The sequence below is a fragment of the Eumetopias jubatus genome, unplaced genomic scaffold, assembly GCF_037043125.1.
Source record: "Eumetopias jubatus isolate StellerSeaLion01/CBP00866 unplaced genomic scaffold, mEumJub1_p1.0 scaffold_3, whole genome shotgun sequence".
Taxonomy (NCBI): Eukaryota; Metazoa; Chordata; class Mammalia; order Carnivora; family Otariidae; genus Eumetopias; species Eumetopias jubatus.
The window spans coordinates 59,915,267-59,939,327 of NW_028274809.1; the positions used below are offsets into that span (position 1 = coordinate 59,915,267).

The 24,061-nt window shown below is 35.8% G+C and overlaps 1 protein-coding gene across 1 annotated transcript in view; it reads right to left on the bottom strand.

Annotated features, from left to right (window-relative positions):
• Positions 1-327: 327 nt before the first annotated feature.
• PDK1 (pyruvate dehydrogenase kinase 1) overlaps positions 328-24,061 on the bottom strand; it is a 30,400-nt gene continuing 6,666 nt past the window's right edge. Inside the window, exons 5-11 of the mRNA XM_028125772.2 lie at positions 23,922-24,011; positions 22,638-22,715; positions 21,048-21,124; positions 19,143-19,241; positions 7,517-7,627; positions 5,126-5,239; positions 328-2,957 (exon numbers count right to left, since the gene is read on the bottom strand). Coding sequence (XP_027981573.1) covers positions 2,817-2,957; positions 5,126-5,239; positions 7,517-7,627; positions 19,143-19,241; positions 21,048-21,124; positions 22,638-22,715; positions 23,922-24,011 — 710 coding nt within the window. The 3' untranslated portion in view covers positions 328-2,816. The remainder of the gene's footprint in view (positions 2,958-5,125; positions 5,240-7,516; positions 7,628-19,142; positions 19,242-21,047; positions 21,125-22,637; positions 22,716-23,921; positions 24,012-24,061) is intronic.

Genomic DNA, 24,061 nt, shown 5'->3' on the forward strand with positions numbered 1-24,061 from the left:
TTATTCAAAGAGCAGATTAATATAACCTTTCAAAATCACAGAAGATCTTCACTTATGCAGTAAGTCAGTGGATTTTGGATAATGAAAAGCTGGGATAACTCAAACCATACAAATTTTACCTCCTGCCTTCTCCATTAGAATATACACATTGGAAATCCAAGTTCCAAACATTTCCTCTACTGAAGACAGTGAGACTCAGTGTGAGCCACCTAGGTACAACTATTTGAATGTTTATAGAACACTGACCCTTGATGATGGGAGAGATTTTAATTAAAAAAATATAATTATATTTAAAAAACCCTAAATTGACCCAATTAATTTTCAAAATAAGAGTTGATCCATGTTTTCAGTTTATTGCCACACACAAAACATTTTATAAAATAATAGGGTAGACTTCTACTTCAACATCTTCATGTAAAAACTTCACAGTGCAAGAAAGTGATCACTATTAAGCATGAAGACATCTAAAGCCAGCCAGCATTTTAAGGATAGGGCAGAATATTTTTGCGAATCTTCTTAAAAAATGTTGGCACATTTATTAAATGCCCAGGTTATAAAAAAAATCACTCAGTATCCACTTCTTATCCTTCTGTATACTTCTGTATCTACATGTCAACACACTAAATGCTGGTGGACAAAACAGTGTAAGAGTCTAAAAACTTTTCAGGTAGCACAATGATTTGAAACCATCAAGGAGAATGCTAACCCCCAAATATTTTTGTATGTAATTTTCTGTCCATTACCACATAACAAAGTAAGAAAGCTGTTATACCTTAAAAAGAAGCTGAAGGAACACATTTCACTTTTGCTTTAAAAACATCATTTCTTAGCTCATAAATAGAGAAAAACTGTAATTTGGGGGGGAGAGGGAAAGTGTTTCATAAATAAAATGCCAAGTTTATGTCAGTTGTACAAATGTCTTATTTAGGAAAGAAAGTATTTTGATTCAAAGGATTCTAAAATATTTCATCATTACCAAAAAAGTGTAATTTAAAGCTAAAAAACTGTAATACCTTGAATTAATATAAATCATCCACTAGCATATCCTATTATTTTTTCATAAAATCCATAATTAAGGAACGATAGATTGGGTAAAAGATCTCTTTTTCCAAACATTTGGTCAAATTAGCTCAGAAGCCCTGGGCAAATCACACACCCTGAGTCTCAGGACTATCACCTCTCACATGAGGATCCTGGACTAACTGTTCTTTTCCATCCCTTCTGATTTACAAATTTATATAGCATTATTTAACTTATGTAATCCTTTTGAGAATGAGGTGTTTCAACCCAATGCATTTTCCAGATAAAATTCCCACATTTAAGTAGTAAAGCTGTTATTTAAATATCTAGAATCTTACTTTAAAATTTATTTTCAGTATATTTCCCTGTCATGTTAAAAGTTGTGGTATGACTAACAGCATAGTCCCCTAACTTCAGGGTCTACGAGATTCGGCGGCTGACAGCGATCAGCAGAGACAGCTCAGGCCCTGATTCCAATTCTGTACAGCTTTAGGCCACACTTTGAGTCTCAAAACAAGGATGATACCACCTGCTCTATATCTGTTATAAAGCCCAACAGAGTTATCATATTATACCAAAGTATTTGTAAGCTACAAATCACCATATGAGTGCAAAGAATTGTTGAAAAGCCCTAGTTGAATTTTTCCTGATAACAAAGTCTAGATATTTCTTATAAAATATATGTTCTTCATCAGTAATTGTGCATTTATGGTTCTGATTCTTCGGTTACCTGACTGTTCTCATGTAGTCAATTTGTCTCCTGCTTTTGCACCAGGTGCTGGTCTCTCCTGGAGTCTAGAAGCCTGACCTTGCAATAAGTGAAAATCAAAACCTAAAGATCTCTCTTGCTTTAGCAAATGTGGTATCATGACTTACTTTAAAAGAGTGGTTTCCTAACTAGGTGGGGCATCAGACTCACCTGGGAAGCATTCTAAAAATTGAGATTTCTGGGCTCCAGCCATGGAGAGTCTGATTCTCTATGTCTGGAGTAAGACTGAGAAAAATTCTGTCTCTCCAAAGCTCCCCCAGGTAATCTCAATAATCGATAGTTCAATTTTGTGGCCTCACTGCTTTGACCTTAATTTCTTCTCTAGAATTTTAGCAGCTGCTGGTTTGTTTTTAGTATAAAAATTTCCCCCTGCATTAATCACAAGCACATTCAGAGTAGATTGCCTACGATCTTGGCTTAGCTCCATAGGGAACCTATTACAATCCTCTGCAGTGAAATTAAAAAATGAAAAATCAACTTCAGAGTGAATATGATACGTGTAGATGCGGCTGGTGCTATGTTTATAGGGCAACTGTTTTCCGCTTTACTTCTCTACTTAGTCACTGGTATATCCGAAGACCATCTTATTACAGTTGTCATTACACATTAATAAAGGATGGCAGAATTCCAAAGGACAGGTGGATGGCTAACTAGCTAATCAGGATCATTAAGAAAAGGTTTCTAACACACATAAATGAAAAGTTTTTTAAAAACTACACAGCTTTCTGTAGAAACCCCAAGAGTTCCATGCTTCTGAAGTCTACCATAAAGAGGAAAGTTGACCAAAACTACAGTTGTTTAAAAATATGCTCAATTAACTGTGAAAATATAAGTGCAAAATAGGTACAATTTCATCTTTTAGGAAGTTTAACAGACATAAATGGAATTCACTTTCCATTTATTCTACCCAAATAGTTAATTTTGAAAGTAACATGTGAAGTATTTGGTATAATGTAGTTCTGAACGTCATCCCTTCCAAATTTAATACAAAAGCCACATTTGGATTTTCCAGATGTCCCAAGTGTATCTAGGCACTGCGAAATGTTGTCATGTCTTTTGGTTCTCTGCTGGGGACACACCAGTCATCGGCCTCATGGTTAGTGTTGTAATGCTTCCAGGCAGCTTTGTTATATACTGGGAGTCTCTCTATCGATTCTGTTGACAGAGCCTGAAAGAAAAAGTGGGACCTAAGTCTGGCATTTCTTTTAGAATCCACTATTTCAGAAAGTATACAGTGGCAAAAGGTTACTCGAAATTAAACAGTGCTTTATTGGATTTGTATTTTACTAATCATTCACACCATCTACATACATTTTGAAACAGTGTACATATTTGCAACCCATTATTTACTAAGTGTATGGCACTGCTTGGTGTGCACATTGATTTTTTTTGTTTGTTTGCAGTGATTGTCCAACCAGCCTGGAAGCTGCTGGATTGAAATTTTACACAAGTATAGGAGATGCCTCTTATAAAAACATGACCCAGAACAGAAGGTTAACTGAAAAAGTCATTTAAGTGTAAAAGCATAAAAACTGACATATGCACCTTAATATACATAATTGTAAAATCATTTCATGAAATCTATTTCAATTATTTGTTAGAAGAAATACTATTTTTTCCAGCATAGTCATGGACTTAAAAAAGTCATCATAACAATATTATCAATAAATACAAAACTATGTCTAAGGCTTTTGATTGAAAAATTCTTGGCCTTGGGTTTGCTCCTGTGTCTTCTCCATCTATTAGAGCCACCAACTTCAGGTACAGTGGATGTGATATCTGCATTGTGCATCGTTTCATGTCTCTAACATATCATTACCGTTGACTCACTGTTCTATCTCAGCTTCCTGCAAATCGTTGGGACCTGAGATAAACCATGTTCCTCCCTATCTTCTTCAAGTTAAGATATTTCAGTAGGATTCTGACCTTAAGCCACGGGTATTCCCCAAGATGTAGAAAATATTGAACAGGAAATTTTATTCCGATAATGGTAAGGGAAAGTCTTTGACCATTGATTTTAATCTTTTTTTTTTTTTTAAGTAGGCTTCACACCCAGCATGGAGCCCAGTGGGGGCTTGAACTCATGACCTGAAGATCAAGACCTGAGCTGATATCAAGAGTCAGATGCTTAACTGATTGAGCCATTCAGGAGGCCCCTGATTTTAATTATTTTATAAGATTCCTGTCTTCTATTTTTTCCAAAGTGGATTAAAAACCTTTCACCTATGTATTCTCTTTATGCCAGAACTGCCAGAACCCCTTTATCAATGGGTTAGATAAAAAATGTTACGTTTGGTGATAAAAATGTTACCTTCATGTTGCCCTTTTCAAGTTACTCACAACTGAGATGACTTTAAAGACAAGGATTATTATCTTGAAAGAATTTAACCTTTTCGGATAAACTTATTTTTTCCATTATACAGTCTTCACCATTTCCTATAAAATAGGTGCCATCTAGTGGCCAGAACAAGAAACTTGACTCACTAAATTAGGTACCAACAGCCCACTGCTTAACCAATCCAGTGAGCTGATGGGGCTCGGTTGCTCTCGAACACTGTAAAATATGCTGAACTCTGATAAACACAGGAACATCACAGGCCAGCAGGCTAAGTGCTTCTGCTCCCACCAGGTGAGCTCTAGGCTTGCCAAGAGTCCCCTGTGCTTGTTCCCAAATCTATTTATGCACTTAACATCTGTCATTATAATTACATAATTTAATCAAATATTGCTTAAACAAAATGAAAAAAAAAGGAGGGGGGTCAGGGGAGATTCTTTGAAAACCAAGATGAATGCTTTGGAAAGACTCCTGAAGGAAAATCACGTAAAGATTGCTGTCAAATCTGAGTCAGAAGACATCTATAAAGGACTACCTATAAATCAAAAAAGATTATGCAGTTGGTTGTTTCTTTGTCTAAATAAATCAAAACAATGCATTGTAAGTACAGCTTCTGCAGGAAAGACAACTGAAGCTTGAATCTGCAGACTCATGTACAAAGAAAAGACCCTGCAGTACATCAAAAGATTGGGGGATCAATGGCCATTCGTGTGTTTTATATTAAAATTAAATTTGTGTGATATGTAACATGAATTCCCACTTCAGCCCGACTTTTTTTCTGTTAACAATCATAGTCCTGATCATTACAGGTGAGAGTGTGCCCTTTCCCCCAGTCAAGGAGATCATTTGTGAAAATAGATGAGATCATATGTAAAAACCATATTCTTATATTTTAATAGCGATGAGGTAGAAGAAAATTTCATTACAGCTAGATACTGGCACCGCACCTTTTCTTATAACCAAAAAAAATATCATTAAATCAAAAAGACTACAGTTATTACCTTAATGTAGATGACTGCATCTGTCCCATAGCCCTCTAAAGAATATAGCTTTAGGTCTCCTTGGAAGTATTGGGCATAAAGACGTGATATGGGCAATCCATAGCCAAAACCGGCCTGTTTGATGAGAAAAGTGAAATTCTGCTCAGAAAGCCACACACTGAAATACTTTTCTAGTTAAAATAAATGCTTCTGAGTATCCTAGGGCTATCAGAGCCTGCATCTAAGAGATCGTTAATACCTAACCACTAATACGGATCAAGCTGAAGCCAAGCTGGGGGACTACACTAGATGACTCCCCTCTGGTCATTTAAAACTCATTTTTCTTTTTTCTATAAAATGACTCATGTAGATATAGAACAGCACGTTGCTTTTCTTTGCTGCCTTGCTCTAGGGTATCCTAATACTGCTTTTGGCAATATCACATAAAACATATTCTCTCTTTTAGGAGCAAGAGTAGAAAAAGCTTTGTTGGCAGTCTCAGAGATACATCTCTTAACTTCATACCATGAATTTCCAGCCTGTGTTCTGAACCTGGATAGATCAGTAATAAGTCCACTTTGTTACTGACAAATTACTACCCTGTTTAAAAACCTACAAAGCATATCACCATTAATACTATGCCCTACCTACCTACCATCCCCAACCCATTGCCCGGAGATAAAAATTCAAGCTTCTAAAAAGAACTTTCAAGACTTCATCAGATCAGGTCTCTGCTTCCCACTTTCTAGTCCAGCTGGACCAAATTGCCAGCTCTTAAGTTCCTCAAACAAATGTTATTTTTCATTTCTGTGTCTTTGTTCATCCTGTTTCCAGTACCTGGAATGGCCTTCTAAATAAATCCTACAACTTCTTTAATACAAAGCAAAACATTTGGACAAGTATGAAAACAGTTTTTATCACCAAGCCAGACGTTCAATGATATTACATATAACACTTTAGTTAAGAGCTTATGTGGACTCAGGAATCAGAGTGCTATTTATAAATGCAGGCTTTGGCTTCATCTACCTCTACTGTTTATTACTTGGCTTTTCTAACCAGAGTTTCTGTTTACCCCTCCAAATCAACTATCCATTCTCCACATGACTCCTTGCCCTGGGAGGATGCTATCAACAGATTCCCCTGCCCTCTGCTTCCAGTGGGTCCAGCCAATGGGGAACCCAGTAGGAGTTCAGAGGGAGTCAAGTCAGGGTATTCATTCCCCTGTTTCATTCCCGCTGAGGTTTGCTTCCCTTGGGGTTAGACCACTTGAGCACAAGGGGCTGCTCTGTTACAGTCACTTCTGGGTTCTGCTAACTTCTTCTCCCTTTGATTCGGGGTGGTGACAGCTCTCCTGCTGCCATCCCTGGATCCCTGTCCTATCCCTGCCCACAGCTCTGTGATTTTAAACATCCCATCCCTCCCTTACTTCTTAGAGTAAAATCAGAACCTAAGAAGGTGCTCATGCTTATTATTTGACCGTGTCTGCCTGCTGGTGCATGGATGCATATCTACCTCAATTTGAGAGGCACGGTCCTGGTGTAATCATTTTAAAAGTATGATAAGACATGAACTAGATTACAGTTCTAGTTACAGAATCTGTGCTGTGTAACAGGTACAACTCTAAGTCCTTCTAGTAAATTCTTAGGAAGAATCTAAAATAGATCCATCTATTTTATATTCTTATTCATACTGCATTTATACTGCATTTCATCATGTTATAGTGTAACTCCAGTATCTACGCCAGGGAAGCTTCAAAGCCCGGAAGAGTAGTTCTCCCTAAGTTACAGGTCAGAGATTTGGCAAAGTGCTTTTCTAGGGGTTTTAGAGGGCAAGGATGGAGTAAATTCAAAAGTTGATCACATGAAACCTGAAAACATGTGACTGAAATCAATAAAAAATACCACCACAACAATTATAATTTGAGCCTTTTCCAGGTTGGCAATTAAGCGATCAGAACTCTAGTCTTTTTTCTGAGTCTAGATTATGAGATTTTTCTAATTACAAGTACTTGAGGAAAAAAAAAATCAACACTGAAGATTAAATCAGTGTTGACCAAAAATGCTGGCAAAACCAGTAACTTAGTCTTCATATTAGACATAGTATATCAAAATGTGGTTGACTGCATGAAACTACTGGCATATCACTATCAGGCTTGGCAATAGGAACTGTGAAACAATACTCTGTCTTGTGCTCTTTTCAATCAGAAGAAGAAATGAGCCAAAGGCTGTTTAAATTCAGAGGAAAGTGTTTTTTCTAATAGCTTCCTTTCTCCCTCATGGGTACTTTACACAATTGCTAAACTGATTTATTTGGTAGTCATTTGATTTTTTTTTTTTTTTTGGCAACTCACAGAAACACACTCAATTCTTTCTTTCTTCTTTTTTTACACTTTGTTATTTCTTGACCACATACCAGGGGCACTGCTCGGGACGTCTCAACACGAGGCCGGGGTGCAGTTGAGTACATGTAGTTGAAGAGTCTGTCAATTTTCCTCAAAGGAACACCACCTCCTCGGTCACTCATCTAAGGTGAGAAAGGATCATGCCTTATGACCAAGTCCCATACACAGCAAAACACCAACACACACTCAGTGTCACCGTTTAATTTATTGCTTGCCTGCCTGCCTGCCTCCCTCCCTCCAAGATTTTTTAATTTATTTATTTGAGAGGGAGGGAAGCATGCAGGCATGAGCAGGGGCAGGGGCAGAAGCAGAGGGAGAGAGACAAGCAGACTCCCCAGTAACTGCGGAGTCCCAGGTGGGCCTTGATCCCACGACCCTGAGATCATGACCTGAGCCAAAGTCAGCCACTTAATGGACTGAGTCCCCCAGGTGCCCAAGGAAAGTACTGCTTTTCAAGATGAGTACCATGCAATCCAAGTTGTGAGTGTAAACATTTTCTTCACTGGTAGACTTCATCAAACTCCTCCAATATGCACAATTCTAATACATAATAAGCTCCATCATAATATAGAGTCAGTGCTGTGCTGTGGCTCTGTATATCCACTGGTTGTACATGAACAGTGCAGTGAGCACAGAATGGGACACAAACTAAGTCTATCTTGGATGTAACAATAAATTTGTTATTCCTCTCTGGTGGGTGGTTTGGCAATCAGATTCAAAATACATGAACCCTTTGACCCAATGGTGTTTATCCTAAAAAAATAATCAAAGAAGTATGCAAAGTATGTATGAGAATATCCATCACAGCACTACGCAGAATAGCTAAAACTGGATTATAACCTAAATAAGGGACTATTTAAGTAAACTAATGCACATTCTAAAATAGAAAACTATTAAGCCATGAAGTATTATGTAGAACTGTAGGTACCGGCATGAGAGGTCCACACGATATTGTTCTGCAGCACAGACCCCCAGACAACTTTCTGCTGAGTTTACAGAGTACGCTGGTCTTTGTACTCTTCTAATGTCATTACTCAACTCAAATCATATGGTGGGTTGAACTTCGTAATTTATTTACAGACTATTTTCATTGTTTTCCTTTACAGTTAATGTGGCCTTATTTTAATTATTGTACAGTTCACATTCTCATCTACTACAGCCATTTTCCTTTGTTACAAAATCTAAATTGATTCTATTATCTATAACATTAATATACAAACTAATCTGCTTTAATGTGTGTGTGCACACGTGCATGGTGTACATATATATGAATGAATGAGTAAATTGGTAGACGGCTAGATAGTGTTGAATGATTAAAAAGCCAATAGGCTGGGGGTGCCCGGCTGCCTTAATTGGTAGAGCATCCAGCTCTTGATCTCGGGGTCATGAATTTGAGCCCCATGTTGGGCGTAGAGACTACTTAAAAAAATGAGATAAAAAAGACTTGATCACAAATAAGTTTAAAAGAGCATTATTTTAAAAAAAGGTCAACAGGTTGGATGGCTTATAGTTGAGTTTTTATATGATCTTTAAATATCTTTACAATATGCATATATATTACTTTCATAATGAAAATGACATAGATGAAATACCACTTGAAGGCTTGCCTCTGATACATCTACAATTAGAAAAATTACAGTATAAAAATATAAAAGACTTTAATCAGAACTTGTAAGTAAGCATGCTTGAAATTGTTCTTGGCTATGAATTCAAAGTCCAGTGAAGAGATTTATTTTCGTAAGATTAATAAAGAGTTCTGGGTATCTTCTGAGATCCATCACTTTGTTAATTATTCATCCTTTAATGTTCTGCTGCACATTTACTGGTAACATGAGTAAGAAGTGTGGGTGTTCTATAAATATTAAGTAAGTAAACAATATATTAGAATAGATATTAAGATAAAAAGGTAGACTTCAATAAATATTTCCTGGTTTTCCTTAACCATTGGCCAGAAAGACAACAGCAATCTTGTATGAAACAAGAAGTAATTTCTAGCTAGAGGCCAGTATTAGAAAAGCAGAGAGCTGAGAAGAAAGGACAGAGGTGACTTTGAGAAGTGTCCTCTTATTAGAGGTGAAGGGGGTAAACTAACCCAAAGAATGTAGTTAAAAACTGATAAAAGTAACCTCCTTTGCTTTGCAGCCAAACACACAATAAACTGGAACGAGTAGATGTTTAAAGTGGTCAAAAGAGTTTCCAAGGGAATTTTAACAGATGATATTATGCCAGAGAATTTGAGTTCTTTGGAAAAATGGGAGGAGGGATTAATGGGAGAGAGGGACAGACAGTTGGTCTGTACATATTTAAGAATGACAGTCTGATGACAAATATGTTGAGAAAGACGTGAAAATTAAACAAAAAATTCCTGATTAAGATAATTTGAAGAAAAAAATCTAGAAGCATTAGAAGAAGCCTATGCCAAGGAAATGTGAAGAGATGAAAGAGACGGGTGGTGTGGAATAATGTCAACAGCAAGGCTGAGAAAGAGAAGTTTGCCAATTATTTTTAAAGTTTTCTCTTTAGTGTATGAAATCACCACCTCTCAATGTCATCTAACCAAGAGTTGCCATCCCTAACTTCCTGTTCCACATAATAATGGCCTCCCTGGGCTAATGTGTGTGAATTTCAGGTCTAAGGGAAATGAACCACTAACTTGTTGAGTGTTCTAAAGGCAGGAGATTTACTAACCCTGAACTCACCCAGAGCTCCTGAAGTCTCAATGTCAAGTTTGTAAAATCACCAACAGGGAATGAACCAGGAGACTTACATTTTAAAAGACATGTGGCTGTAACATTTATGTTATTTACTGAATATAGCACAAACACCAAATCTAAAAGAGTAGCGGGAGTCATCAGCCAGAAAAAACCAACTCTCTCACAGGATTCTTAGCAGAGGAAAAAAGGGTGGAAAATGTCAAAAATCTGAAAAAGCTAAAAGAATGGGAAGAAAGACTATATAAAGACTATTTAAAAACTCAAATATATGCCACCCTGTTGACTTTTTAATACATTATCATTCAGCACTAGTTTTCTCTCTATGTATCTACAGAGGTTAAAAGCAGACCTTGATCCTGAAAATCTAGTACTAGTGATGGGGATGAAAACTCTACTGAAGAAAATTAAAGCAAGCATTTAACAAGAGCAGATTCGGTCATGTGACCTCAGATGTGTGGAGGAAGAACAATATATGGAGGAACCTAATACAGGTAGGGCTTTCACAGGGGCTTCGAGAACAGTCTGTTCCAGACCCTTATAAGTCTTTCCTTTTTTTTAAATAGCTTTATTGAAGTAATTCATGTACCATAAAATTCATATATTTAAAGTGTGAAACTCGATGGTTTTTGATATATTCATAGATAGGTAAATTCTAATTAGAATTTTTTATTACTTCAAAAAGAAACCCTGGACTCTTTATTGGTCAGACTCCTAAGCAACCATTTATCTGTTTCTTGTCCCTATACATTTGCCAATTCTGGACATTTTATACAAATAGAATTGTATGATATGTGGCTTTTTGTGATTGGTTTCTTTCACTTAGTGTAATCTTTTTAGTGTTGTGGCAGCCATGTCGTAGCAGGTACCCATACTTCATTTCCTTTCATGGCCCAACAATATTTCATTAGATGGCTATACCACATTTTATTGATCTCTTCATCAGTTGATGGACACTTGGGCCTTTCCAGTTTTCGGCTATTATGAATAATGCCTCTATGAACCTTCATGTATAAATTTTTGCTTGAATATCTGTTCTAATTCCCTTGGGGTATATACCTAGGAATGGAACTGCTGGGTCATTATGAAACTTTCTTGAACCAAAGAGACAGATTCCCCAAACAAAGCCAGTCCACCAGCACAGGCCAAGTCTCTGCTAAGTGTCTAAGAATTCGGTGAATCTTGATCCATGCTGTGATGGATGACCACAAGTAAAAGAAAACAGCTACAGACCAACATGCAAAAGCACACGAAAGACAAAACAGAAAAAGGTTATGAGAAAAAAAAAAAAAAGAAAAAGGTTATGAGAAAGACCATGCTGTAGCACAACTGATGTCCCAAAGCAGAAGACATGTGGGATTTATTTTGAATCAAGTAAACCTTAACAAGCAAGCAGCTGACACATAACTAACGAAAAAATAGACACATATTAGCATCTGGGCTGAAAAAAAGTGATGCAGTCACATTACTTTTTTAGCAAACAGATGGTATTTGCCATATATTTATTTGTGCATCACTCTTTTTAAATGAACAGCCAAGAGAGATAAACAGAAAAAAGAAACTCAGAGGAAACAGTGTAGAGAGTTAAGGCATATTCATTTTTTTTAAAACAGCTATTATTATCCTCAGAGTGATAAAAGAAGATAAAACTAAACAGAATACTATAAAAAAGGAATAATAAAAAATAGAAAGTTCCTGGAAATTTGTAAGATAATAGAAATGAAAATTCAATAGAAGAGTTGGGAATTCAGAGTTGAGGGCATCTCACAGAGTAGAATGAAAAGTTTAAAGAGATAAAAAGCAGGAGAAGAAAGATACGAAAAATCAGAGGATCAATTCATGAAGTCCAACATCCTCCAAATAGGACTATCAGAAAATGAAGCAGTAGGGAAGAAAGTACCAAAGACACAGTGGAAATTCTAAAGGGCCCAGCTCAATGAGTAAGAAAAGACCCACACCAAGTCACATCATTATGAAATTTCAGAACAGAGCTGAAGAAAAGATCTTAAAACCTTTAGTTAAAAGAGACAAAACAACAAAACCTGACACTTAAAACTGGTCATATACAAAGGAACGGGGATTGGAATAAGCATAAGTCTTCTCAAAAGGAATAGCAGGAGTTACGTCAGCAAAAAGAGTGGAAAAAGGAAAAGTGTCTTAACCATCAAAGCACCAAGAAAAAGACAAATACTGTCAGAATCAACTTTGTTCAGAACTCTAGAAAGTAACCAAAGGCTTGCAGCAATCTGGGGAGCATTTAGTCAAGAAAAACAATGGACTCTGTGGTATTTTAACTTGCCTTATTCCCACCCCCATTCCCACCCCCATCCATAACATGGAATCAGAGTGAAACTGGCAGCCCGGCAGCCACTGGAAAGGCTATCGTTCTTTGGCCTGATTCTGCACTCCCCAATGCAAAAAGTCTTGTATGCACCCACTTCCCATCCTCAGAAACATTTGTCAAAAACAATTAGAGATAACTGATTAATTTGAAGGCTGCCTAGGGCAGTATACAACAGTTAAGGCAAATAATAGACTAACCAAAAAGCTTAACAGGAAAAGCTAGGGAATGAGATGTCCTTAGGGGCTTAGAAAAGCTCAAGGATATCCTGGGAATCCAGAAGGTCATGTGTATGCCCAGGGCTATGTTCATGTTCAGGGAAGTTTTCATCTCTGACTGACTGAGGTTCTGTACACACAGGACCTAAAGGTTAAGTCAGAATTGTCAGCTGCCTCGCTGAGTGTTTAAAGTGTGCCCCAATATGCACATGGAGTCCCTTTACAAAGACTGGGAGATGGCAGGCATTTAAGGAACTCTCAGTCCAATCATTAGTTGACCACTAAGCCAACCAAGTAAACTTCAATGGCCATACACATTAAAGAATAAAAACTTTACAGAAATAGTTTAAGAGTCACTAAACAAGTAAGAACTAATCTTGGAGAGAGGGGAAATATCTGATCTTCAGAGTTGTCACTTTATATTATTTTAAATGTCTAATTTTCAACAGAAACTATAAAAGGTGCAAAGAAATAAGAAAGTACGGCCTATGCACAGGGGAAAAAATGGAATCAACAGACACTCTATCTGAGGAAACTTAGATTTACTAAACAAAGACTTTAAATCAGCTATTTTAAATATTTTGAAAGAACTAAAGGAAACCATTTTTAAAGAACTAAAGTACAAGGTTGATGCTTTCCCAAACAGAGCAATAAAAAAATATATAGAAATTATATCAGAGAGCCAAACTGAAATTCTAGTTGAGAAGTATAATAACTGAAATGAAAAATTCAGAAGGGCTCAACAGCACATTTGAACATGTGGAAGAAAGAATCAGTGATACTGAAGACAAGTCAATTGAAATTATCCAGTCTGAGAAACAGAAAGAAAAAAAGGAAGAAAAACGGGGGAAAAAATGAAGGAAAAAGTGTCAGAGACCTGTGGAACTCCATCAAGTGTACTGACATTTATATACTGGGAATCCCAGAAGAGGAGAGAGAAAAGGAGGCAGAAAGAATATCTGAAGAAATGAAGGCTAAAAATTTCCCAGTTTTGAATAAAAAGATGATGTTGACCAAAGTCAAGGTATAATAAACTCAAAGAGATCCACATCTGGACAAATCATAACCAAACTGTCAAAAACCAAGAAGAATCTTGAAAGCCGTAAGAGAAGTGATTCATCATATACAAAGGATCCAAGTAAGATTAATAGCTGATTTCTCTTCAGAAGCCATGGAGACCAGAGGCAGTAGGATTAACATTTTCAAAGTGCTGAAAGAAGGACTATCAACCAAGAATTCTATATCTAACTAAATTGTCCTTCAAAAATGAAAGAGAAATTAAGACATTCTCAAATAAGCAAAACCTGAGAGAGTTCGTCACTGGTAGACCTGCCTTTCAAAGAAATACTAAAGGGAATCCTTCAGCCTGAAATGAAAGAACACTAGACAGTAAATCAAATCCACATGAAGAAATAAAGAGCACCAGGAAAAGTGATTATATAGGTAGATATAAAGGATGGTATAGGTGTATTTTTGTGACTTTTTTCTCCTACCTTATTTAAAAGACAATTTAAGAGAATAATAATTATAAATCTGTGTAGAGGAACATACAATGTATAAAAATGTATGTTTCATGACAATAACAGTACAAAGGATGGGAAGGGGGAGGGAATGGACCTATATAAGAACAAAACCTGTGTATACTATTGAGGTTAAGTTGGTATTAACCTGAACGAGGTTGTTATAAATAAATTAATATGTTAATTGTAATCCTGGGACAACCACTAAGAAAATAACTCAAAGAAATATGATAAAAGAAACAAGAAGGAAATGAAAATGGTACACCAGAAAATATCATTTTTAACAAAAAAGGCATTAGTAATAGAGAAATAAAGAATCAGAAGAGACATAAAATACATACACAACAAATAACAAAATGGCAAACCTAAATTCTACATTAACACTAATTATGTTAAATGCAACTGACTTGAACACCCCAATTAAAAGATGGACACTGGCCAGCTGGATTAAAAAATAAAGAAACATAATCTAACCATACGTTGTCTATAAGAGACACACTTTAGATTCAAAGACATAAACAGGTTGAAAGTAAAATCTTGGGGGGCACCTGACTGGCTGAGTATGTGACTCTTGATCTTGCAGCTATGAATTCAAACCCCATATTTGGGTATAGAGATTACTGAAAAAATAATAAAATCTTAAAAAAAAAAAAGTAAGTAAAATCTTGGGAAAAGATACCACTGTGGAAACAGAAAAAAGAAAGCTGGTATGGCTATACAAATAACAGATAAAGATACACTTTAAGACAAAAATTATTATCAGAGACAAAGAAGGACATTTTACAATGATAAAAGGCCAATATATCAAAGACATAAAATCAAAAACATATATACATCTTAACAACAGAGCTCCAAAATACATGAAGCAAAAACTGACAGAATTAAAGAGAAATAGACAAGTCACAATAATAGTTGGGAGATTTTAATACCCCACTTTCAAAAATGGATATGACAACTACATAGAAGATCAACAAGAAAACAGAAGATTTGAACACCATAAACAAAGTAGGCCTAAGTACTCTCTATAGAACACTCTATCCAACAACAGTGGATACACATTTTTCTCAGGTATACATGAAACATTCTCCAAGATATGTAACATTCTCCACAGACCATATGTTAGCCATAAAACAAGTCTCAATAAATGTAAAAGAACTGAAATCAAACATACTATATTTCTGACCATAATAGAATGAAATTAGAAATCAATAACAGAACAAAATGTGGGAATTAGCAAATATATACAAATTAAACAACATACTCCTAAAGAACCAATGGGTCAAAGAAATCAGAAGAGAAATTAGAAAATACTTTGAGATAAGTGAAAATGAAAACACACCATAAAAAAACTTATGGGATAGAGAGAAAGCAGTACTTAGAGGGAAATTTATAGCTATAAAAGGTCTTAAATGAATAACCTAAATTCCCCACCTTAACAAAAAAAAAAAGAAAGAAAGAAACTAAAAAAGATCAAACTAACTCCAAAACAAGCAAGCAAAAGAAAGAAACATTAGAGGGGAAATTAATGAAATAAAGAATAGAAAACAATGGCAAAAACTCAAGAAAACAAAAGTTGGTTTTTTGAAAAGATTAACAAAATTGACAAGCTTTTAGCTAGACTGATCAAGAAAAAAGGGAGAAGACTCAAATTGATAAAGTCAAGAATGAAAGTGGGGACATTACTAGCAATCCTATAAAAATAAGGATTATGAGTGAATACTATGAACAATTCTATGCCAAAAAATTAGACAATCTAGGTGAAATGTACAAATTCTTAGAAAGACACAAACTACAGAAACTACCTCAGGAAGAAATAGAAGATATGGGGTGCCTGAGTCGCTCAGTCAGTTAAGTGTCCGACTCTGGATTTCAGCTCAGGTCATGATCTCAGGGTCATGAGATCAAGCCCTTCATCAGGCTCCGCTCAGCAGGCAGAGTCCACTTGAGTTTCTCTCCTTCTCCCTCTACCTCTCCTTCCCACCTGCACACTCCTCCCTCTCTTTAAAATAAATCTTAAGGAAAAAAAAAAAGAAACAGAAAATCTGAACAGACTGATAATAAATGAAGGGACTGAACTAGTTATCAAAATCTTACAACACAAACTCAGGCCCAGATGGCTTCACTGGTAGATTCTACCAAGCATTTAAAGAAGGATAAAACTGGGGTGCCTGGGTGGCTCAGTTGGTTAAGCATCTGCCTTTGGTTCAGGTCACGATCTCAGGGTCCTGGGGTCAAACCCAGCATCCGGCTCCCTGCTCAGCGGGGAGTCTGCTTCTCCCTCTCCCTCTGCGCCTCCCCCTACTCATGTGCTGTCTCTCTCTCTCTCTCTCTCTCCTCCCTCTCTCTCTCTCTCTCTCTCTCTCACACACACACACACACACACACACACGCACAGTCTCTTTCCTTTCAAATAAATAAATAAAAATCTTTAAAAAAAAGTGAAAAGATAAGCCACAGAAGAGAACATTTTCAAATCATGTATCTTATCAGGAACTAGTATCTATAATAAAAAATATATATAGAAAGATAAAACTCTTAACAATGCAACAATGAAAAGACAATCCACCTAAAAACTGAGCAAAGGATCTTAAGTGACATTTCTTCAAAGATAGACAAATGGCCAAGTAGCACATGAAAAGATGCTCACCATTATCTCTCACACAAATCAAAACCAGTGAGATATCACTCATACCCATTAGAATGGCTATAATCAAAAAGACTGATTCTAACAAATGTTGACAATGATGTGGAAAAATTGGAACTTTCATACAGTGCTGGTGGGAATGTAAAATGGGAAGGTCACTTTGGAAAACAGTTCAGCAGTTCCTCAAAACCTAAACAGTTACCTATAAGCAGTTCAACTCCTATGTGTATACATAAGACAAATGAAAACCTATGTTCAGGCGCCTGGGTGGCTCAGTTGGTTGAGCGACTTCGGATCAGGTCATGATCCTGGAGTTCGGGGATCGAGTCCCGCATGGGGCTCCCTGTTCAGCGGGGAGTCTGCTTCTCCCTCTGACCCTCCCCCCTTCTCATGCTCTATCTCATTCTCTCTCTCAAATAAATAAATAAAATCTTTAAAAAAAGAAAACCTATGTTCACACAAAGACTTCTACATGAATGGCATTATTCCTAACACCCCAAAAATGGAAAAAACCCAGATGTTCATCAACTTGATGAATGGATAAACAAAATGTGTCATACCCATATTACAGAGTATCATTCAACCACAAAAGGAAGTACTGACACCTGCTATAACATTACATTAAGTGGCAGAAGTCAGTCACAAAAGACCACATATTATAGAATTTCATTTTTATGAAATGTCCAAAATAGGGAAATCCATACACAGATTAGTAGTTGCCAAGGACTGGGGAGAAGGAGAAATTGGGGAGTGACTACTAATGGGTATGGAGGTTTTTTGGAGAGTGATGAAAATGTTCTGAAATTAGACAGTAGGATGGTAGCACAACCTTGTGAATATTCTTAAAAACACTGAATTATACACTTTTTTTCAAAATTTTATTTAAATTCTAGTTAGTGAACATACAGTGCAATATTGGTTTCAGGAGTAGAATTCAGTGGCTCATCACTTACATACAGTAGTACCCAGTGCTCATCATAACAAGTGCCCTCCTTACTACTCACCCCCATCTAGCCCACCCCCCACCCACCTCCCTCCATCAACCCTCAGTATGTTCTCTATCCTTAAGAGTCTGTTATGGTTTGTTTCCCCCTCTCTCGCCCCGCCACCCACATATGCTTATCTGTTTTGTTTCTTAAATTCCACATATGAGTGAAATTATATGGTATTTGTCTTTCTCTGACTTATTTCGCTTAACATAATCTGCTCTAGCTCCATCCACATCATTACAAATGGCAAGATTTCATTCCTTTTTGATGGCTGAGTAATTGAATTATATGCTTTTAAAATAAGGAACAGTAGATGGCCTTCAAATTCTGCAAGATGATTATTTTCAATCTAGAATTTTATGTATGAATTTAAATACTGGGAAAATAGCAGTTGAGGCTGGGTTGGGGAGGGGAGGTGCTCTAACAGACTAACTCCTCACCTACCTTAACAGAGAGCTAATATTTGCTGTTGAAAAATTGTTATATTTCAGAAGTAGTGATATCAGAATCCTACTTAAAAATATACCAATAAATCCCAGAAAAAATAACTAGAAGACTGAATAGTGACCTACAAATGGCCAGGAATGAATGTATTTGATTTTTTATACTCTTTGCATTTATTACTCCAAATCAAAATTTAAAATGATTATTTAAAAAAGAGAATCATCATACTCTAAGAAATTGGACTATCTTAACAATGCAGTGGAAAAAGCCTGGGGTCAGAGAGCCTGATTTCATGTTCTGTGGCATTTATTTGCTGTGTAATTATGAGCGACTCACTGTGTCTCAGTTTCTTCATCTGTAAAATCAACAATAAGATTACCTGTGCTCCTAAGTAAGGAGCTTTTATGAGAAGCAAATGAAACAACGTAAAAGTAGACTGAAAAACATTGTTTAAAAATGAAACATTATATACTATCTATGTAACACTGTAAACACTCAAATATTTTAGCTTTTACTTATCCAAGTGGATATTCATGATTACTGCTCAACTGTCTGTCTTCAGGATTTACTTTTACTTGAATCATCTGGATTATGGACCGGAATAGAAACAGACTCAGGGGATAATTTCCAGAATCTGCCAGATAAATGAAGCAATGTGCTGATTAGCTATTAGAGATAGGATTTCTTTCTCCCAAGAATAAGTTATGTCTTCAGGAAATTATGTACGTGCCTGTACATCAATGAAAACAAACAAACCAGAAAGCATTTACCTTCACAGTCAAATCCTCATTTCCCAGTGTGATGTGGACTTGAATAGGGGGGTAAACACCTTTGTCAGCATGGTGTTCCATTGTTGCTCTCATTGCATTCTGAAATACATTAGGGGTTCCATTCAAATACAACATTAAAAAAAGAGAAACTAATTATAATTTTCAAATATATATGCACGATTTGAAATTTAAAAATTTTTAATTTGCTGGAAATATGCCAAAGTATCACAATTCTTATAATTATATTTAAAGAATTTTTTAAATTATTGTCCATTTTGGAGGACTTGTGAGATACTTTGATTTAAAGATTTCAATTACATTCTGCTCATTTTTCAAAACCAGGCATTTCAACACTTTGACTAGGTTACACTGAAGACAAAAATTCTATCCAAATACTTTTATAATTTAGAAGATAAGAAGCAAACCTTATTTTTGAAAAGAGTTTTGTCTCTATTTTTAAGAATCCTTTTAATTGCCATAAATTACTTTGAAGGAAAAAAAATTTTCATATAGCACTCCTTGCAATGGTCTTATTATGATGTAGAAACTAAGCTAATTCGCCACTAGTCTGAAACTAAGGATATTTACACTGTAAAACTGTTTCGATCAATTCCTAAAGGATACATGGTACACAATGCCAACATGGTATAAGCACTAAAAGATCCCATGACATGTAGCACTGGAATAGAAACTGATAAAACTAGGTACAATTAAAAAGGCAAAAGATGGGACTGAATTTGGAAATAAGTGTGTGGCCCTGCACACTCATCAGGGTTGGGTATCCCTGAGAAAAAGATGCTATCATCTCTACCAAAGGCTATTAATAAGATTAGGTTCCAGATGAAAGCCATTATTAATGACACTATGTAAAATCTATTATAGAATATAGTCATATTTCTTTTATTAAGCATCATGGGGAATAAGATCTTTAGTAACTGAAATTTCAAGGAAAAAAATAATTTTAATACTTTAAGCGCCAATCACTTATTCACTTAACCACTTTGATAGAAAGATTTTTGTATGCTGTCCTAGGAACAAAAGAGCCTTCTTGAACTCTTGCTGTTCTAAGAATTCAGTCAGATTTTCTGTGTTTCAGTGTATTTTTCTTTTTCATGATCAGACTGAAAGCCATCTCTGCTCTCTACTAGTTGGTTGCTAACTGAAGACATGGTAACTAAAGGAAGAGAGACTGACTATATAGGCTTGATTTAGAGTAGTCATTTTCAGCCACAAGGACCTGTACCACTCCTCATCACTCACTTTTCCGTCTATCAGCAAGTGTCACTGGTGTGTTATTGGGGGGAAAAAGTACTCTTAACATTTCTAGCATAATTTTATTTAGTTTTTGAAATTTGTTGTAAAGAGCAAATATAATAGCAAAAGCCCTGTAAGTCAATATAAATGACTTTCTCAAAAAACTCCACAGACATATAATAGTGGGACTCTGGTCTTCTAAGGGTGGAAAATTGAGAATCATTCTTCTAAATACTGTTTTGAAAAACAGAACTTTACTGAGCACTTACACTGAGCTGCCATTGTACTGGACACTTAGTCTGCTACTCCCAATTTTCATAATAACCCGGATAGTATTAATCCTCATTTAACAGAAGAGGAAACGCAGGCTCAAAAAGTTGACCAATTTGCCCAACGTCACACAGAGATTAAGTGGCAGAACTGGAATTCAGACCCAATTCTTCCTGACTTCCAAGTATGAGCTTATCACTACAATGAAGTGCCCATCAGTGTGGACAAAAGGCTGATCTCCAGCAACGTGACATGACACCGAGCATGAAATGACATCTTTAAATGAAACGGAGGAAAACCTGGTAGAGTACTTAACTTTCAGAGCAAATCCCTAACCTCAGGAAAGGACTGATAAAGGTTATGTAATACTATTTTACAAACCTTGAAAAGTTCAAACACCATGTGATAGAGATGGGATGGTACATAAACCACTTGTATTGGCTGTCCTGGTGATTTTGCTACAGAGCAGAAGAGAAAAATATAAAAGTACAGAGAGATGTGCTTAAAGCATTTTTAAGAATATATCGTGTAGTGATGAAAAGAAAACATTGACTATGGAGGGTAGTATTATTTGGGGGGGAGAACTGTCACCCCAGTTCTTCACTGTATTAGTGTTTGACCCCACATTCACATAGATTTATAACTGGTGGTGACACATGATTTTCAGTCCTTTTTGTGACCCTGCGTAACCATCTAGCCAATCCAGTTTCCCATTTTCTCTATGATGGTGAGTCTTTTAAAAGGACTCTCAGCCTTAAGGTCAGAATTTTACTTTCCAAAACAAAAGTGTTAAGTCTATAAATTCCATGGTCCAACTCACATAAATATGCTATTTTTTAAGCCATTTTTTAAATGTTTCATCCATGTGCAATGTTTTCTGTTTTATTTCAGGCATTTCTATGGATACAGATCTGAATTAAATTAAGCTAGCATCAATTTATCAAGGGATATGAATTCTACATCAAACATTTTATTAAATTTAGAAGCCCAGCTGGGGATGCAGTGGCAGAGGCGGGAGGCGGGCAGGTAGTATGTAAAACAGAACTTTTAGTAGAGCAAAGGAGTAAGACTCACCATACCTTAGAATTCTAATTGATCCAATAAATTGGACTCTCCTCTGAATAAACCGCCCCGTGGAAACATGGATGGGACACCTGGAAACTGCTCACAGTTCAGGTTCCTAAACTATCATTTGTGCATTGTGATTCTTTACTGAATGGTATTGTTATGAAACAAAAGAGTTAATATGGCTTTAGAAAAACACCAAGCAATTCTATTTTCAATTGAAGAACTTCTTCCATTGCTCTCCCACTATAAGGTCCAGAATACAGCTTAGGAAAAGCCTACTTAATTTTATTCTTCTTAAAGGGACATCTTAACTTAGTAACTGTTTTCCCTCTACAAACTACCCCACCCCCACAGAAACACAGTGACACTTATCAACCTCCTTCCAAGACATCTGATTTTTTTTGTCCAAAAGGCACTAGTCAGGGTGAAAAGACCATCAGAGACAAACAGATTCTCAAACAGATGAGCATTTTTCTTTCCTCTTTACACCTCCAGTCTTTTTACTTCCTCAACAATAAAAAAATGATTTACTACTCAGGAAGCAGAATTCTTGAAGGGTGAATTCTACATTATCGAAGTGCATATAACAGTCAAATGTAATTTTCTTGGCATCATTTTTTTTCTATAACTAACCAAAAACAGAAACAAAAATAAGGAAAGAATCAACATTATCAATTAAATATAAACAAAATAGGGAAGAAGCCAAAATGCTTTTCAGACAGAACCAACTAAATTACACACACACACACACATTCTTAACATGACTGCTCTCCCTCAGCTTTTATATTCAGTAAAGAAGTTGAAAAGTCCTTTTATATTAAGACATATTTAAATTCTTCTTATCATTCCTTCTCAGATAATCACAACACTAATCATTGAGGAAAAGACACCATCAAGGCTTACCATTTAGTTCTTCAAGTTCTAGTTCAGGAGAGTTAATATAATACAAATCACACAGACGCCTAGCATTTTCATAGCCATCTAATGTGAATCAAAACAAAAAAAAGCATTAAAATAAATTTACTTCTATATCATGCATTACGGTGGCAACAGTATTGATACATGAAATTTTAAAACTGTCTATAGAAGAAAATATACTTTAATTATCTTAGTTTAGGGAAGATCTTCTTAAGTATACATGACAAAACCTAATAGCCATAAAGGAAAAATGACAGATATGATTAAAAGAAAATAAAAACATCCAAATAGAAAAAGACACCATAAACAAAGTAAAAACAGCAAGGTAAAGAAACTATTTACAATATACATAACGAACATGTAGAGTTGGTGAAAGTTTAGGATTCAGACACTCTCATTCGTTGTTTGATACTTTTTTGGAGGTATAAAATTTTAAATGCATTTTAAATGTCTTAAATTTTAGGAATCTTGCTTTCTAAAATACTAGCAAAGTCAGCACTATCTAAAGATGTTCACTGCAGTATTGTTGGTAATAAAAAAAAATGAAAACAACCTAAATATGTAGCGACAGAAGGATGGATTAATACATTATAATAAACCCATTAAGCCATTCAAAAACCTGAGGTATGTCCATATGTACTGAACGTGGAATGATGGCTATAAACTTGTAGAAAAATATATATACAGCACCCCATTTTCCAAAAACAAACAATGTAGGGGTGCCTGGGTGGCTCAGATGGTTAAGCGTCTGCCTTCGGCTCAGGTCATGATCCCAGGGTCCTGGGATTGAGTCCTGCATCGGGCTCCCTGCTCCTTGGGAGCCTGCTTCTCCCTCTGCTTCTCCCTCTCCCTCTCTGCCTCTCATGAATAAATAAATAAAATCTTAAAAAAAAAAACAAAAAAAACCAAAAACAAACAATGTAAGAACAACAATTACATATGTATATGAGTATATGTGGTATAACAGAAAAAAGTGTGGAAAGATGCAAACCAAACTATTATGAATTATGGCTCCTAGTAAAGGGTATTATATATTTTTTGAAGTGAAACAGATACCCTCATATTATCACCATACTTTGCCTAAGAAAGCATTATATCAACAAAATATTCATCCTATATATAATTAACATCATAAAATTATTTTCAAATCCATACATTTGCTCCTAACATTTTAATCTCAAGATACAAATAATTGTTTTAATAGCAAGAAATAACACTGAACATTTTGATTTTTGCATCCTTCCTGAAAGGAGAAATATAAATATTTACCTTTAATAACCTCAACAACATTGCAGTTTGGATTTATGCTTCCAATGTGTTTTCGATGAGCTGGGCTTCCTTTTCCACCAAACAATAAAGCTATCAAAAAAATAAATAAATAAATAAATAAAATAAGCTAAACTCTCTAA